The sequence below is a fragment of the Oncorhynchus gorbuscha genome, linkage group LG08 (assembly GCF_021184085.1).
Source record: "Oncorhynchus gorbuscha isolate QuinsamMale2020 ecotype Even-year linkage group LG08, OgorEven_v1.0, whole genome shotgun sequence".
Taxonomy (NCBI): Eukaryota; Metazoa; Chordata; class Actinopteri; order Salmoniformes; family Salmonidae; genus Oncorhynchus; species Oncorhynchus gorbuscha.
This window is the reverse complement of record NC_060180.1, coordinates 63,042,024-63,060,038: the sequence shown is the minus strand read 5'-3', so window position 1 is coordinate 63,060,038 and position 18,015 is coordinate 63,042,024. Positions and strand designations below refer to the sequence as shown.

Here is an 18,015-nt window from a genome sequence, read left to right as displayed (position 1 = left end):
ACAGTGTCCTGTGGCTGTGAAGGGAATAGTGCCTTCATAAAGAACAACAGTGTCCTGTGGCTGTGGAGGGAATAGTGCCTTGGTAAAGAACAACAGTGTCCTGTGGCTGTGGAGGGAATAGTGCCTTCGTAACGAACAACAGTGTCCTGTGGCTGTGAAGGGAATAGTGCCTTCGTAAAGAACAACAGTGTCCTGTGGCTGTGAAGGGAATAGTGCCTTCGTAAAGAACAACAGTGTCCTGTGGCTGTGGAGGGAATAGTGTCTTGGTAAAGAACAACAGTGTCCTATGGCTGTGAAGGGAATAGTGGCTTGGTAAAGAACAACAGTGTCCTGTGGCTGTGAAGGGAATAGTGCCTTGGTAAAGAACAACAGTGTCCTGTGGCTGTGAAGGGAATAGTGCCTTGGTAAAGAACAACAGTGTCCTGTGGCTGTGAAGGGAATAGTGCCTTGGTAAAGAACAACAGTGTCCCGTGGCTGTGAAGGGAATAGTGCCTTGGTAAAGAACAACAGTGTCCTGTGGCTGTGAAGGGAATAGTGCCTTGGTAAAGAACAACAGTGTCCTGTGGCTGTGAAGGGAATAGTGCCTTCGTAACGAACAACAGTGTCCTGTGGCTGTGAAGGGAATAGTGCCTTCGTAACGAACAACAGTGTCCTGTGGCTGTGAAGGGAATAGTGCCTTGGTAAAGAACAACAGTGTCCTGTGGCTGTGAAGGGATGAGTGGCTTGGTAAAGAACAACAGTGTCCTGTGGCTGTGAAGGGAATAGTGCCTTGGTAAAGAACAACAGTGTCCTGTGGCTGTGAAGGGAATAGTGCCTTCGTAACGAACAACAGTGTCCTGTGGCTGTGAAGGGAATAGTGCCTTGGTAAAGAACAACAGTGTCCTGTGGCTGTGAAGGGAATAGTGCCTTGGTAAAGAACAACAGTGTCCTGTGGCTGTGAAGGGAATAGTGCCTTGGTAAAGAACAACAGTGTCCTGTGGCTGTGAAGGGAATAGTGCCTTGGTAAAGAACAACAGTGTCCTCTGGTGGTTGTCATTTAAAAATCATGCACTGTTCTGGTCTAAGAGTTTACAGATGCAAAATTGCACATCCTACACCTCTCTCTTTCTCTCCTTTAATATAACACACACACACAGTCCTCACACACACACACACACACACACACACACACACACACACACACACACACACACACACACACACACACACACACACACACACACACACACACACACACACACACACACACACACACACACACACACACGCGCGTGCGCGCGCACGCACGCATACACACACACACACACATCAATAGATGTGTGTTTTTCAAGGCCTAAACTGACAATCACCCCTCCCCAGTATCATTGCTTAAGCTTCAACTTTAAAGCTGGTATTAATCCGGAGCTAAGGGGGCAGGGGATACATGCACTATTAAAATATTTAGCGACTCACTGTGTCTATGTATGGAATACTTGTGTTCTTCTTTCATTCCAGCGCTTTCATGTGAATATCAAAGACATCAAAATAGAGTCCCATAAAGAAGTTATTGAGGTTACCACTGAAAATTACACACGCATATTTGTGTGTCATCAACAATGAGACATGGGACACAGCACTGCGTGTGTTTGTCTCCACACACACCGGTGCATTCACCTCACGTGGTGGTTTGAGTATAATGGTCTCTCCTAACTGACTCTCTAATGTTTGCCTACCCATCTCAAGCATGTCAGCTGCCTTATCTTCTCCAGGATAATAAGATTGCCCTTGAATTTGTTGAGAACAGTGTTGGAAAATAAATGTTGGTGGGGGAGTGGTTACGATAGGGCAAAATGACGTATTATCTTGGTGGTTTGCCAATGAAATCATGACTTGTTTGATTTCTCTGGGTGTATGGAATAAGAGCTCCGTGAAGCAGGAGAGTTGAGTTTAGTTTTTAGTTAAGTTTAGCAAAAAAATGCACATCCTGCGTCACTCCGTCAAGGGAAATAAAGTATTATTTCTAACAAAGATATCTACATATATTTCAGGATGTTGTGTATCCCTGGAAATAATCCGAATTCATGTAAACTTTAGTTCTGAAAACATAGGTTGTCCGAAAAAAAGTGATCTCTCGGCACAACCCCGGGTATGGGTTAACTTTTTAAAACCATGTTTACAATTGTCTTATCTAATTTCTTTACTGAATTAAATATTACCACTACTTTTTTAAAACCCATGTTTATATTTGTCTTATCTTCATTTCCCAAACTAAATTCAACACAAACACTTTAAAAAAATATATATATATATATATATATTTGAATAATTTTAAGCATCTTTTAACACAGGCTTAAGATCTAAAAAACAATTTGTACTTTTTAAAACAACACTTTTAACATAGGCCCTGTTGTTACCTCATATCCCAGCAACAATGCCTTGCATTATGCCTGGGAAGAAAACATTTCAATTTGCTCAACTTACCCCAAGACAAACATTTTGACTATATTAGCCCACACAGCTCATATTGAAGTTTATACAGACACCAACTGGTGTATAGAATAATCTTAAAAGAATCTACTTTGGTTTAGTTAGACACAAGCATCATGAAACCTCTAACACAATAAATTAATTTGACTGGACCTAATTTGCTTACCCCTTTTTTCATGTGGTTTCTTACTTCACAGACTCCATGAAATGATTACCTCTTCTTAAATATTTGGTCAACTGATTAACTTGCTATGCTGCCTAAAAAACAAGTGTGGCTCAACTTACCCCACTCTCCCCTATAAACATTGAAAGTAAACAATTTCTCTCATGGTTGAAGTCACAGGAGTCACCAACTAACAACAACTATGCCTTGAATCACATTGTAAAGCCACATTCTGCCGTGTTCCCCCAACTCCTCCTGTTCCCCCAACAGCCTGCATTTTTCTTGAAGGCTGGGACAAACATGCCTCATTCAACTCATTGAGGGCTTGATGATTAGTTGACAAGTTGAACGACGTGTGCTTGTCCAGGGCTACAACACAAATGTGTGCTGCTGGGAGAACTGGAGGACTGGAGTTTGGAAACACTGGCCTATTGTACTGTATGACAGACATACAAGAACATATTTTCAGGCCCTTTCCCTCACCCATCCCCTTTCCACCAATCAGAATCATTATGCTCCGTCCCACATTTTTCTTTTTTTCCCTGACAATAACACGTTTATCTCTCACCTAAAAACCTTCTACTCTACTTTCATTAAAAAGGCCAGTGTCCTCTAGCTGCATTACTCAGGAGCTAACGAGTTAGGGATAATTAAGAAGCCAAGCTCAATAATGGGGAGAGGAGCAGTAATGCCAGGGTAATTGAGGCATGTGTGTGTGTGTGTGTGTGTGTGTGTGTGTGTGTGTGTGTGTGTGTGTGTGTGTGTGTGTGTGTGTGTGTGTGTGTGTGTGTGTGTGTGTGTGTGTGTGTGTGTGTGTGTGTGTGTGTGTGTGTGTGTGTGTGTGTGTGTGTGTGTGTGTGTGTGTGTGTGTGTGTGTGTGTGTGTTGTTACCATTGCTGTGAGGGGCAGCTCATGAGAAAGATAAGAGCGGCATCACCACAGTCAGTTCAGGGTGAAATGCCACATTTGATGACTGTCGTTCACTAAGTCATTATGCTGATAAAGATTGCAGAACGTTGTGTGCGGTTTAGTGTATGTGCAATAAAATGTATATTTGAAAATGTAGAGGAATTGAATGAATGCAGACACAGACAGTCCCAAGTATATGAATGAATACGTATCTATTTGTAAGGTAAAGGTGAAAGATGAAGGGTGAGAGAAGGTGTCTGAGGGTGATAGAAAAGGAGGGCTGTTATGAGACATTCATGTTATTGTGTAAGGTACCCATTGTGGAAGGTATTCATATGTACACACTATTTCAAGCCAAAAAGAGGTGTAAAAGAAATGGAGACCTTACGCCGTGTTGATCCAACCTCTCTTCAATCGTGACACGATTCGTATACAGAGAAAGAGTCCTTCCTATCCTGTGTCAGGGGAAACAAGAGACAATATTAATAAAAACAGCATTAGTGTATGTTGTTACTACTCTTCAAGGTTATTGAGTCCGAGACAACTATAGGTCAGAGGTTATACCTTGTTCCCAGCAACAGTCCAGCCACCCAGTCTAGCCCAGCCATGCTGATAAAGGTTATGACATTTAGGACGATCTATGGGACAAAGAAGGAAACGTGAGGCCATGTTGAACTGTTCTTCTGATACACAGCAGTTTATGAGTAAAGTGTTCTATATGTATGCATGAAGCTACGATCGAAGTACTCACATTGAAGGTCTCTCTCGAAGGCCTCTCACCAAAGGAATATCTGAGGAATATCTCATGGAACAGAAGCAGGGTATACCACATGATGGATGGATAAGTCTCTACTAACATGAATATATCTCGACTAAAAGGTGCCATAGTCCTCTCCTGGTGTCTTACCTCAGGGCTGAAGTCTTACCTGAGAGATGTTCATACAACACATTTATGAAACCACCACTTAGCTTAAAAATCAATCATGATACTGATTTGAGGTTGAACAGACAAAATAGTTGTGTCATAATTTCTATTTCCTGACTGACTTGCTGCCTCTGCTCCAAGCCCTGTTTTATCCAATGAAATGCCAGTAGGTGAGTGACATTTAAGCAGTGTTATTTGGGGACTGTGTGTCAGGGAAAAGGGCAGGCCAGGTGGATTGATTGTCCAGGGCAGGGGGTGGTAAAGGTGTTGGAGTGAGTGGGTTTCATTAAGGTCTGGTAAATCTCGGAGAAAAACAAAGACATTGTATCCCTATGCCATTCACAAGGACCATCTCCTATACCAGGGGTACTCAACTACTATTTGAGAAGGTCTGTTCATGCAAATTTCCTAGGAGGTCCGGATGGATATTGTCATTTATCGGCGAAGAAACAAACTATCACCCTGCAACCCCAAACTGTTTCAACTTTTTACAACCCTCTTGTTGGCGGTGAAAACATTTTGCAGATTTAAAGCATATTTCCTGCAATTCTACACAATTTGCAATGGGGTGGACAGAAAATGTTGCCTTTTCAAAATGTAATTTCTTGCAATTCTACAAATTTTGCCATGTCTTATTTGAGTTCATATACCTGAGTAACTCAATAAACTCAATGGGGGCCCCATGGGGGTCGAGGCCCCTGCCCACGTAATGTGGCCATGATAACTTCAAGATTTAGATATATGGTTAGCCTAACTTACCTACCTAGCTAATATGGGCTAGTTGATCAACTGGACATGTCTGACAGGTTATAAATAGCTCTCCAAGGTCAGTGAATGACATAACAAGAGGAAAACTGCCCATGCACGAGCAAAATAATAAATAATAATAAATACAATTTTTAAAAGTCTGGACCCGCGGTCTGTATTGACCCTGTCCTGGGTCCAGATCACTGTCTGCCAGTTGCGTATGGCTGCCCTTCACCATTCAATACCTGTATAACGTTCATACACACAACATACAATTCTGTACCTATACCATTCATAAGGAGACTTGTATACCATTCTACCTGGATACCATTCATAAGGAGACTTGTATACCATTCTACCTGGATACCATTCATAAGGAGACTTGTATACCATTCTACCTGGATACCATTCATAAGGAGACTTGTATACCATTCTACCTGGATACCATTCATAAGGAGACTTGTATACCATTCTACCTGGATACCATTCATAAGGAGACTTGTATACCATTCTACCTGGATACCATTCATAAGGAGACTTGTAATACCATTCTACCTGGATACCATTCATAAGGAGACTTGTATACCATTCTACCTGGATACCATTCATAAGGAGACTTGTATACCATTCTACCTGGATACCATTCATAAGGAGACTTGTATACCATTCTACCTGGATACCATTCATAAGGAGACTTGTATACCATTCTACCTGGATACCATTCATAAGGAGACTTGTATACCATTCTACCTGGATACCATTCATAAGGAGACTTGTATACCATTCTACCTGGATACCATTCATAAGGAGACTTGTATACCATTCTACCTGGATACCATTCATAAGGAGACTTGTATACCATTCTACCTGGATACCATTCATAAGGAGACTTGTATACCATTCTACCTGGATACCATTCATAAGGAGACTTTTAATACCATTCTACCTGGATACCATTCATAAGGAGACTTGTATACCATTCTACCTGGATACCATTCATAAGGAGACTTGGATACCATTCATAAGGAGACTTGTATACCATTCTACCTGGATACCATTCATAAGGAGACTTGGATACCATTCATAAGGAGACTTGTACACCATTCTACCTGGATACCATTCATAAGGAGACTTGTATACCATTCTACCTGGATACCATTCATAAGGAGACTTGTATACCATTCTACCTGGATACCATTCATAAGGAGACTTGTATACCATTCTACCTGGATACCATTCATAAGGAGACTTGTATACCATTCTACCTGGATACCATTCATAAGGAGACTTGTAATACCATTCTACCTGGATACCATTCATAAGGAGACTTGTATACCATTCTACCTGGATACCATTCATAAGGAGACTTGGATACCATTCATAAGGAGACTTGTATACCATTCTACCTGGATACCATTCATACGGACTGTACCGTTATTGACCTATCTACCATTCATACGGACACTCTCCGGTTCAATTCTATACCTGTATAGTATACCATTCATAAAGACTATTATACCTTTCTGTGCTTATATATTGTTTAATAACATGTCTCATGTAACATTCTGTACCTGTACCATTGACAGTGTCCATATGAATCTCTCAAAGTCTTTCCTATCATCAACTGTAGGAATTCAGTGCAGATACCCATGACAGCTAGTTAATAGGTAGGACAGACAACAGTTACGACTACTTCTCTGCTTGTGATTTATAATTAGAACAACTTGATGGCTGGGCAGGACAGGAATAAGCAAATATGATTGAATGTGCCTCAGAAAGGTAAAAGACATCCATCTTCCAATACGCAGCTTTTTTAAGATGAGATCAATAAAACTATAAAACACTGCCTAACATTTAAATGGCCTCATTTGCAGGCCTTCTGTAAGGGAGAAAACAACTGATATTGACATACAGGAAACTCTGAGTAATGGTTATGTTGAGGGTTCTATTTTATTTATGGACTGATGGAGGCAGGAATATATGATGAGTGGTTCTGTATGTGTCCAACAGTTTCAGATAAACTTTGCAACAACTTTTCAGTTCAGTATTTTTTAGTGGCGCTAAATAAAACCCATGTATTTAAATGGCAGTTACATAGACAGTTACATAGACATAGACAGTTACAAATACATGAACAGGGTTATGGGACATGTTACATAGTCCGAAGCAGTTTCAAATCGCAACTAGGATGCTGTACCTGCCATCCAAAATTAATTACAGCCTTGTGTGTGGACATATGTCAAAGAAGCGAGTGTTTTCCAGTTAAAAAATTACAATACTAGGCTAACTGTTAGAATGGAAGACCCTGGATAAAATCTGTTTTTAAATGTTTTTGAGATTATAGATATGCCTTTGTCGACAGGAATCTTAATTTTGTGTTCAACTGTACACTTTTATTAACCTTGAGCAAACACCCGGAAGTTTTGCGAGATTACATTCGGTTTCGTGACACGGATACAGCTAACCATTTACAGTGAATTCAGAAAGTATTCAGACCCCTTGACTTTTTCCACATTTTGTTACGTTACAGGCTAATTCTAAAATTGATTAAATGGTGCCCCCCCCAACCCCTAATCAATCAACACACAATACCCCATAATGACAAAGCAAAAACAGGTTTAGGTTAAAAAAAGGTATTAAAAATAAAAAACTGAAATGGCACATTTACATAAGTATTCTTACTCTTTACTCTGTACTTTGTTGAAGCACCTTTGGCAGCGATTACAGCCTTGAGTCTTACTGGGTATGACGCTACAAGCTTGGCACACCTGTATTTAGGGAGTTTCTCACATTTTTCTCTGCAGATCCTCTCAAGCTCTGTCAGGATGGAGAGCGTCGCTGCACAACTATTTTCAGGTCTCTCCAGAGATGTTTGATCGGGTTCAAGTTCAGGCTCTGGCTGGGCTATTCATGGAAATTTAGAGACTTGTCCCGAAGCCACTCCTACATTGTCTTGGCTGTGTGCTTAGGGTCGATGTCCTGTTGGAAGATGAACCTTCGCCCCAGTCTAAGGTCCTGAGTGCTCTGGAGCAGGTTTTCATTAAGGAACTCTCTGTACTTTGCGCCGTTCATCTTTCCCTCGATCCTGACTAGTCTCACAGTCCCTGCCGCTGAAAAACATCAACACAGCATGATGCTGCCACCACCATGCTTCACAGTAGGGATGATGCCAGGTTTCTTCCAGCCATGACTTTTATTTTTTACAATTTCACCTTTATTTACCTAGGCAAGTCAGTGACGCTGGTCTGAGAATCCTTTAGATGCCTTTTGGCAAACTTCAAGTGTGCTATCATGTGCCTTTTACTAAGGAGTGGCTTCAGTCTGGCCACTCTACCATAAAGACTTGATTGGTGGAGTACTGCAGAGATGGTTGTCATTCTGGAAGGTTCTCCCATTTCCACAGAGGAACTCTAGAGCTCTGTCAGAGTGACCATCGGGTTCTTGGCCATCTCTCTGAACAAAGCCCTTTTCCCCCTATTGCTCATTTTGGCCAGGCGGCCAGCTCTAGGAATAGTGTTGTTGGTTCAAAACTTCTTCCATTTAAGAATGATGGAGGCCAGTGTTCTTGGGGACCTTCAATGCTGCAAACATTTTTGGCACCTTTCCCCAGATCTGTACCTCGACACAATCCTGTCTCTGAGCTCTTCAGACAATTCCTTCAACCTCATGGCTTGGTTTGCGCTCTGGTGTGCAGTCAACTGTAGGACCTTATATAGACAGGTGTGTGCCTTACTAAATCATGACCAATCAATTAAATTTACCTCAGCTGGACTACAATCAAGTTGTAGCAACATCTCAAGAATGATCAGTGGAAACAGGATGCACCTGAGCTCAAATTCGAGGCTCATAGCAAATGGTCTGAACACTTATGTAAATAAGATATCATCATTATAGGGCATTCTATGTAGAAATTTTTATTTTTAATACATTTTAGAACAAATCTGTAACGTAACAAAATTGTGGAAAAAGTCAAGGGATCTGAATACTTTCCGAATGCGAGGCTAAAACTGTATGGCTGTTATTAATTTCAGACGCTAGGCATCGGAACGATACGCATCTGTACACAACATCCTATACGCAATCCGAAGCTAAGTCCTATGATGCAACTTTCATGTAACATCAGAGATTTGTGGACCACTTTATAGAAGTTTTTCTATATGACCTTAACCTTCATGTATTTCATCTGATGAAGAGGTACAAGGAGGAACAAATCTTTCAGGAGTAGAAAGCAAGGCACAACTTTTCAACTAGGGAAGAGCTTAAGTGGATACCTGAGTTGGCAAGGTGAAAAACCTATCGATGTGCTGTTGAGCAAAGCACTTCACAGTAATTTGCTCCTGGGGTGCCATGCAACTATGGCTGACCCTGTATAACAACACATTTCAAAGCACCTATCCAGTGTGTGACAATTTAAAAAAATGTTTTTAATAAACTAACAACTTTACAAATCTTTGATTCAAATGGTAGACTTTGCTGCCATCATGTGGATGATAGAAAAACCTTTTGAATACCTTTTTTCATGTTCAATGCACAAATGTAACCCATAACTGAATGTTAATCAGATGTTTAGATTAGTCCTTCCGTTGACTGTCATATGGAAAGTATAAAGTTCACATAATCTGCACCAGTCTGGAAAAGCATGACTTGACAAAAGCCATGATGGCTACGGCAATGTGGCCACAAACTCTTGGTACAGTTTCAATAGTCCAACTTGCTCAAACTCCCTTTGTAGCTCCTCGAGGGACAAAAACTCTTTGATTTCAAAAGATGAGATCCTGTGAATGAGAGAAGAAACACATTGAGGGATGATAAAGTGAGGAGCAGTAAATTAAATCAAAGACTGATTACAGTGAGTTCTTGAACACATGCCCAAATGTACAATTGCAAAATGCCCACGTTATGACACAAATTCATATAGAAAAGCTGAGGAAATCCTTAACCGTTTGAGGTCTGAGACTTGGGTTTCGCAAAGAACTCTCATCATCTTCTCTTTGCATCTCTTTCCTGATGAATCCACATCTACTTTCACAGTTCTCTGGAGATGGATGTATTCCTACAGAGGGAAAACAAACAGTGGATTTGGCTTGTAAATATAATGACCTGTGAAACCAGCAGTTAATGAATACTGTTCAAGTACAAGTTTAGCATGGGTAGTAGTGATTCCTGGTTGGCAAATGATGGAGGCAGGGTAATAATGATCAATACATGTATTGTATGATGTTGCAATAATTAAGGTGCCAAGTCAACATGTCCCAACACTGTTTGTCTGAATTATATTTTCCAACTTTCATATTCAGTACAACTTTCTGTACATGCAGTTAATTACTGAACAAAGGAAAAGTGAAAAACAACACAGACATTTTGTGGAATGACATACATACTATGCTTTTTCAGTCATTAACTTAGGTTCAGATGAAGTATGAACACCACATCTTTAAAGAAGTGGATTAGGCCTTTAAACATAACATATTTATGGAGCGGAGTGAATTTGGACAGTGAAGCTACCATTTGTTATTTGTCTCTATAGTCCAGCATTTTAGATTTGAGATATGTTTTACATTAGGTGACAGTATAGAATGTCACCTTTTTTGGGTTATTTTCATACATACACTCCCCTATGTATTTATTTGGACAGTAATACTAAAACTTTAAATTTGAGATCAAACGTTTTATATGAGGTGGCAGTATACAATGTTACCATCTATTTGAGGGTATTTTAATACATACATTTTACCGTTTGGAAATTAAAGCACTTTATGTATCTAGTCCAGCCATTTGAAGGTGTCATAAGAATTCATTTTACTCAATGTTTAGCATTTAGTCCCATATTCCTAGCAATGACTACATCAAGCTTGTGACTCTACAAACTTGTTGGATGCATTTGCAGTTTGTTTTAGTTGTGTTTCGGATTATGTTGTTCCCAATAGAAATTAATGGTAAATAATGTAGTGTTATTTTGGAGTCACTTTTATTGTTAAAAAGAATATAATTTGTTTCTGAACACTTCTACATGAATGTGGATGCTACCATGATTACGGATAATCCTGAATGAATCGTGAATAATAGGTTAGGGTTAGAGATTATTCCCCCAAAACACGATAACCTCTTGATAACCTATCATTTTTTTGGGGGGGGGGGGGTAAGATATTTATGCCTCTAACTTTCATTATTCACGATTAATTCCGGATTATCCGTAATCATGGTAGCATTCACATTAGATGTTGAAATGCTCAGAAACATATTCTAATCTTATTAACAATAAAAGTGACTCCAAAATGACACAATTCATGATTTACCTTTCATTTCTATTGGGAACAACAATCAGAAACACAACTAAAACAAAATGCAAATGCATCCAACAAGTTTGTAGAGTCACAAGCTTGATGTAGTCATGGCATTCTAGGAATATGGGACCAAATACTAAACCTTTGACTACTTTGGTAAACTATAAACAAATTTATACTTCTGACTTCTTCAGAAGGGGGGGGGCTAGATACATAAAGTGCATTCATTTCTAAATGGTAAAACAGATATGTATGAAAATACCCTTAAATAAAGGTGACATTCTGTACTGTCGCCTCACATGAAACATTTCATCTCAAATCCAAAATGCTGAAGTATAGAACTAAATGTAACATATGGAAGGGAGTGTACATGACATCATTATATCCAACATATCGTGAGGGTTTACATAGGTTTACATACACCTGAGCCAAATACATTTAAACTCACGTTTTTCACAATTCCTGACATTTATTCCTCAGAAATATTCCATGCCGTAGGTCAGTTATGATCACCACTTTATTTTAAGAATGTGAAATGTCAGAATAATAGTAGAGAGAATTATTTATTTCAGCTTTGATTTCTTTCATCACATTCCCAGTGGGTCAGAACACTCAATTAGTATTTGTTAGCATTGCCTTTAAATTGTTTAACTTGGGTCAAACGTGTTGGGTAGTCTTCCACAAGCTTCCCACAATAAGTTGGGTGAATTTTGGCCCAGTCCTCCTGACAGAGCTGGTGTAACTGAGTCAGGTTTGTAGGCCTCCTTGCTCGCACACGCTTTTTCAGTTCTGCCTACAAATTTTCCATAGGATTGAGGTCAGGGCTTTGTGATGGCCACTCCAATACCTTGATTTTGTTGTCCTTAAGCCATTTTGCGACAACTTTGGAAATATAAATAAATAATAAATAAATATATGCCATTTAGCAAATATGCTTGATATCATTGTCCATTTGGAAGACCCATTTGCGACCAAGCTTTAACTTCTTGACTAATGTCTTGAGATGTTGCTTCAATGCATCCACATAATTTTCCTTCCTCACGACGCCATATATTTTGCGAAGTCCACCAGTTCCTCCTGCAGCAAAGCACCCCCACAACATGATGCTGCCACCCCCGTGCTTCAAGGTTGGGATGGTGTTCTTCGGCTTGCAAGCCTCCCCCTTTTTCCTCCAAACATAACGATGGTCATTATGGCGGTTTTGAAGCAGTGGCTTCTTCCTTGCTGAGAGGCCTTTCAGGTTATGTCGATATAAGACTAATTTTACTTTAGATATAGATACTTTTGTACCTGTTTCCTCCAGCATCTTCACAAGGTCCTTTGCTGTTCTTCTGGAATTGATTTACATTTTTCGCACCAAAGTACGTTCATCTCTAGGACGGCTGCGTGGTGGCGTAGTGTTTATACTTGCATACTACTGTTTGTACAGATGAACGTGGTACCTTCAGGCATTTGTAAATTGCTCCCAAGGATGAAACAGACTTGTGGAGGTCTACAATTTTGTTTGCTGATTTCTTTTGATTTTCCCATGATGTCAAGCAAAGAGGCACTGAGTTTGAAGGTTGGCCTTGAAATACATCCACAGGTACACCTCCAATTTACTAAAATAATGTCAATTAGCCTATCAAAAGCTTCAAAAGCTATGACATAACTTTCTGGAATTTTCCAAGCTGTTTAAAGGCACAGTCAACTTGCTGTATGTAAACTTCTGACCCACTGGAATTGTGATACAGTGAATTATAACTGAAATAATCTGTCTGTAAACAATTGTTGGAAAAATTACTTGTGTCATGCACAAAGTAGATGTCCTAATCGACTATAGTTTGTTAACAAGAAATTGGTGGAGTGGTTGAAAAACAAGTTTTAATGACTCCAACCTAAGTGTATGTAAACTTCCGACTTCACCTGTACATCATATTCATTATTTATCATGTGTTATAGCTGATCTGAAGAGATGTCATTGCATCAGTTAAAGTCTAAACTCTATCTAAACTCTACACTACCTTGATACTCCTCCTTGCGCCTTGCAGAAGGACCAGTATCAACTTCCCCAAGAACAGCCTTCCGGTGAGCCCCAAATCCGAGCTCCACTTTTCAATTGCCTTTATATATTTTGTTTTGGACCTCATATGGTCTATTAGAAAAAGAGCTATCCACGTCTCCTCCTCACCAACCTCCTCTTGCACCTCCACCAGGGACTGGTCATTTAAAGTAAGTTCAGTGAAGTTCTGTTGGAGCCACAGCAGTAGTTCATGAACCATGGGGTCTGGCTCCAGTGCGGAGGCCTTTTCCAGCAGACTCTGCTTGATGTGTTGGCATTGTTTCCTGGAGAGCTGTTTAGAGCTGACACTTATTTTTGGGACACAGTGGGGGTACTCTGTTGGCAGCTGGAAGAGGAGACTCAAAAGAGTTCTCTCACTGGTGGCTGCTTCCACCTCAATCTGGATGCGGAATACAAGTCCCTTTTCTGCTGTGAAAACACTAACATGTTCAAGTAACTCATAAAACGTCACACCACATATAAAATACTACTAGCTATACATAGCTAGCATCTAGGCTAGGCAGCTAGCTAACATAAAGTAAAAACTCTAGCTACAGTTTACATAATGTATTGTGGAATTTCCAACTCCAAGTACCTTAACTCCACAATGATTTCATCCACAGGGTTGAGCGCAGACTAGTTTAGGAAATTAGCTGCCGACACGCATGCAGTCGATACCTCAAAATACAAATTCTTAAACCCTTACAGCGTACCTATTCTTGTTTTTACATGCCTTTGTTTTATAAAAAAAAGTATGGATTTCGGCAAACAATCAAAAACAACCACCGACCGTTTTCTTGTTGAGATTTGCACCGAGCTGCCATCGGTAATTGTATTTGACTAGCGTTTTATTTAAAAGTATAGATTTCAGCAAACAAAAAAAGCATGCAACAGAAGACAAACATAGGGACAAGGTAAGGGTTTAAGAAAATACATTTTTGAAGGGTTCCCCAACTGATGGCTTGCGGGGTGATTTTATTTGGCCTCAAAAGAATTTAGTAAAAAAATATTTTAATTGTTGGACAAGTGATTTTAATTTTGGAAATCTGTTCCATAGTATTCCCACGCTTAAGAGAGATATATGTTCAGTGGCCAGTTTATTAGGTACACCACCCCATTCACAAAAATGTTTTTGCTTCTACAGAGAGTGAGTCATGTGGCCATGGCTTGCTGTATTAAGCAGGCAGACTGGGATCGCAGCACGTTAGAATGTGCAAAACAAGCAAATTTGAGTGTTTTACTATTATTGGTGCCAGACGCGCAGGTTCCAGTATCTCAGAAACAGCCATCCTCCTGGCCTTTTCAGGCATGATAAGTGTCTAGGGTTTACAGAGAATGGTGCAACAAACTAAAAACATCCAGTCAGCGGCAGTCTTGTTTGCAAAAAACAGCTCGTTGGTGATTGGTTGAAAGAGAATAAGACACTGGGCTCCATTCCTATCTGCTAAAAACAGTGCGCATGCAACCACCAATACTGGACAATTGAGGAGGGGAACCTGCCTGGTCCGACAAATCCTGGTTCCTGTTGCGTCATGCTTATGGCAGTCAGGATTTGGAGTAAGAAGCATGAGTCCATGGCTCTATCTTGCCTGTCAACGGTACAGGATGGTGTAATGGTGTGGGAAATGTTTTCCGGGCATACGTTAGATCCCTTGATACCAATTGAGCAACATATCCATGCCACAAATAATTCAGGCTGTTCTGGAGCCAAAGCAGTGTCCTATCCAGTTCTAGATGTGTGTACCTAATAAACTGGCCAATGAGTGTATGCGATCATATACAAAATGTAAGCAGGGTTAGAAATGATGTTTTAAATCAAATAAAGTATACAACATGTGTAGTCTAACTGTGAAACACTTACTTAGGGAACATTCCCAACAATGCTGAGAAACAAAATAGATAAATAATAGAAAGGTAAAACACGTAATAATAAATACACATTAAGTAAACCATATATACAAGTGGAACCAGTCAAATAGTATACCTGTTTCGGCTTCTTACGGTCAATTTGTAGCCTACAAATTATTTGTAATGATGTTCTGGGCTCGTTCTGGTCTGAATCTAGTCGATGATCCCTGGCATAACGATTCTAAGGAGTCGGTGTTTATTTTTTTTAAAGTATAATCTGCGCCCAACTCCGTGGATGAAATCGTCGTGGAGTTGAGTTACTAGGCAAATCATGGTGTAGAGAAACACAGCTAGCTAGCTCAACAATTTACCTGATTTCTCAAGTAGCTCAAATTCGTCCTTTTCACAGTATATTGCTGATAAAACGGACATTTCATCCAATGCCAGCTCAGACATTTCAAATAACAACTGTCATTCAAAATATCTCAAAAGAAATCGGTGCTTCTTTCACTCATTTTGTTTAAAAAATGTACGCGTTAAATGTGTGCTTGTTGTTTATGTCCGATGTACTTCAAGTCCCTATTTTTAGTTCCACCCGTATCCAGACAATAAACTATGGTCAAGAGAGCGGATTTACTTGTAGTGTAGCTAGCTAGTTCAACTTGTAAATAAAACTACACTACATGACCAAAAGTATGTGGATACCTGCTCGTCAAACATCTCATTCCAAAATCATGGGCATTAATATGGAGTTGGTCCCCCCTTTTCTGTTATAACTCTTCTGGGAAGACTTTCCACTAGAAGCTGTTGGAACATTTCTGCTGGGACTTGCTTCCATTCAGCCACAAGAGCATTAGTGAGGTTGGGCACGGATGTTGGGCGATTAGGCCTGGCTCGCAGTCTGTGTTCCAATTTATCCCGAAGGTGTTAGATGGGGTTGAGGTCAGGGCTCTGTGCAGGGCAGTCAAGTTCTTCCACACCGTTCTCAACAAACCATTTCAGTATGGACCTCGCTTTGTACACAGGGGCATTGTCATGCTGAGCTTGGGGAATGGCCTTCCCCAAACTATTGCCACAAAGTTGGAAGCACAGAATCGTCTAGAAAGTATGATTTAATGTTAAGATTTCCCTTCACTGGAACAGAGGCCTAGCCCGAACCATGAAAAACAGCCCGAGACCATTATTCCTCTTTCACCAAATGTTAAAGTTGGCACTATCCATCCGGGCAGGTAGCGTTCTCCTGGCATCCACCAAACCAAGATTTGTCCATCGGACTGCCAGATGGTGAAGCATTATTCATCACTCCAGAGAACGCGTTTTCAGTGCTCCAGTCCAATGGCGGCGCGCTTTACACCACTCCAGACAACGCTTGGCAGTGCGCATGGTGATTTTAGGCTCATGTGCGGTTAATCTGACATATAAACCCATTTCATTAAACTCCCAACTAACAGTTATTGTGCTGACGTTGCTTCTAGAGGCAGTTTGGAACTCGGTAGTGAGTGTTGCAACCGAGGGTAGACTATTTTTACACACTACGTGCGTCCTGCACTAAGCGGGCCTGTTCCGTGAGATTGTGTAGCATACTGGTCCTGTTGTGAGCTTGTGGCCTACCGTTGTTGCTCCTATATTTTTCCACTTCACCACAACAGCACTTACAGTTGACCGGGGCAGCTCTAGCAGGGCAGAAATTTTACAAACTGACTTGTTGGAAAGGTGGTATCCTATGACGGTGCCACATTGAAAGTCACTGAGCTCTTCAGTAAGACCAATGTTTGGCTGGGGAGATTGCATGTGTGCTCGATTTTATACACCTGTCAGAAACGGGTGTGGCTGAAATCCCCCCTATTGGGTCAAAAGGGAAATAAAAGTTATCTGAGTTTTTCCCGCTGTGTACCAGAGTCCTCTTTGCTAGCAACATCGGTAAACAGTGTCCTTCGCCCCCGCCTGCCGAATACATGCCATTGTTAACAGAACTGCGGGAAATAGTGGGCGAATGACACTTATCGGTGTGTACGAGCTTAAGCCAGATACCTTTGTCACGCCCAGAATCTTCTTCTTCTGTGGGGATTATCGACAGTTGGCATCCAACGTTATGGTGCATTACCGCCATCTATCGTACTGGAGTGATAGTTTAAAAAACGGACCAACACAAGTACAGAGGGGTACCTGCAGATGCAAGAATGCCCACATGCAGGAATGCCCGGAATTTCGAGGCTGCAGTTGCACCCTTCTCAATTGTACCGAAAAACGGTTAATTACTCAGAGCGTTATTATCTGTTCACAATACACATTAATCACATCTGATGGTCAACAATAAATAGCAACGTGTGATTTTCAGATAACTGGAGATAAGCTGTCTTTCATCTATACACTGTGGCGCACTGGTAAAGCCTCGCTCACATTTTCCGTCGTTGGCTTCAGTAGCCTATAGTCCGTTGGAATACCAAGTCCACATATCATGCTTGCCTTTTTGCCTTCAAGTTTACTATTTCAAAAACTGAATCTGTTATTTAAGATGCTTAAGACAGAAGCTTATACTATACTAAATAAAACAAACAATTTGCCCTGAATTTAACTAAATTATGATTTAAAAAAGGCAACTGTGTGATGCATTGAAAATCAAGCCAAAGAA

At 40.5% G+C, this 18,015-nt stretch overlaps 1 protein-coding gene across 3 annotated transcripts; it reads right to left on the bottom strand.

Moving 5' to 3' along the window:
- Positions 1–9,104: 9,104 nt before the first annotated feature.
- rwdd3 (RWD domain containing 3) lies at positions 9,105–16,116 on the bottom strand. 3 transcript variants are annotated; one of them, XM_046358111.1, is made up of 4 exons: positions 15,755–16,116; positions 13,498–13,964; positions 10,151–10,263; positions 9,105–9,985 (listed from the first exon to the last, which is right to left on the bottom strand). In XM_046358111.1, exons 1-4 carry the CDS (start codon positions 15,837–15,839, stop codon positions 9,874–9,876), a joined length of 777 nt encoding a protein of 258 aa, XP_046214067.1. In that variant the 5' UTR covers positions 15,840–16,116; the 3' UTR covers positions 9,105–9,873. The 3 variants fall into 3 exon arrangements, with proteins under 3 accessions (XP_046214067.1, XP_046214069.1, XP_046214068.1); XM_046358113.1 differs by having other exon boundaries at positions 13,669–13,964; XM_046358112.1 differs by having other exon boundaries at positions 13,498–13,961.
- Positions 16,117–18,015: the final 1,899 nt, after the last annotated feature.

Excerpts from the sequence above, each read along its gene's own strand:
- rwdd3 (XM_046358111.1), bottom strand. The coding sequence starts at position 15,839 with ATGTCTGAGCTGGCATTGGATGAAATGTCCGTTTTATCAGCAATATAC. Across the intron at positions 13,965-15,754 it reads TGAGCTACTTGAGAAATCAG|CAGAAAAGGGACTTGTATTC; the intron begins GTAAATTGTTGA and ends GTGTTTTCACAG. Across the intron at positions 9,986-10,150 it reads CAAGTCTCAGACCTCAAACG|GATCTCATCTTTTGAAATCA; the intron begins GTTAAGGATTTC and ends TCTCATTCACAG.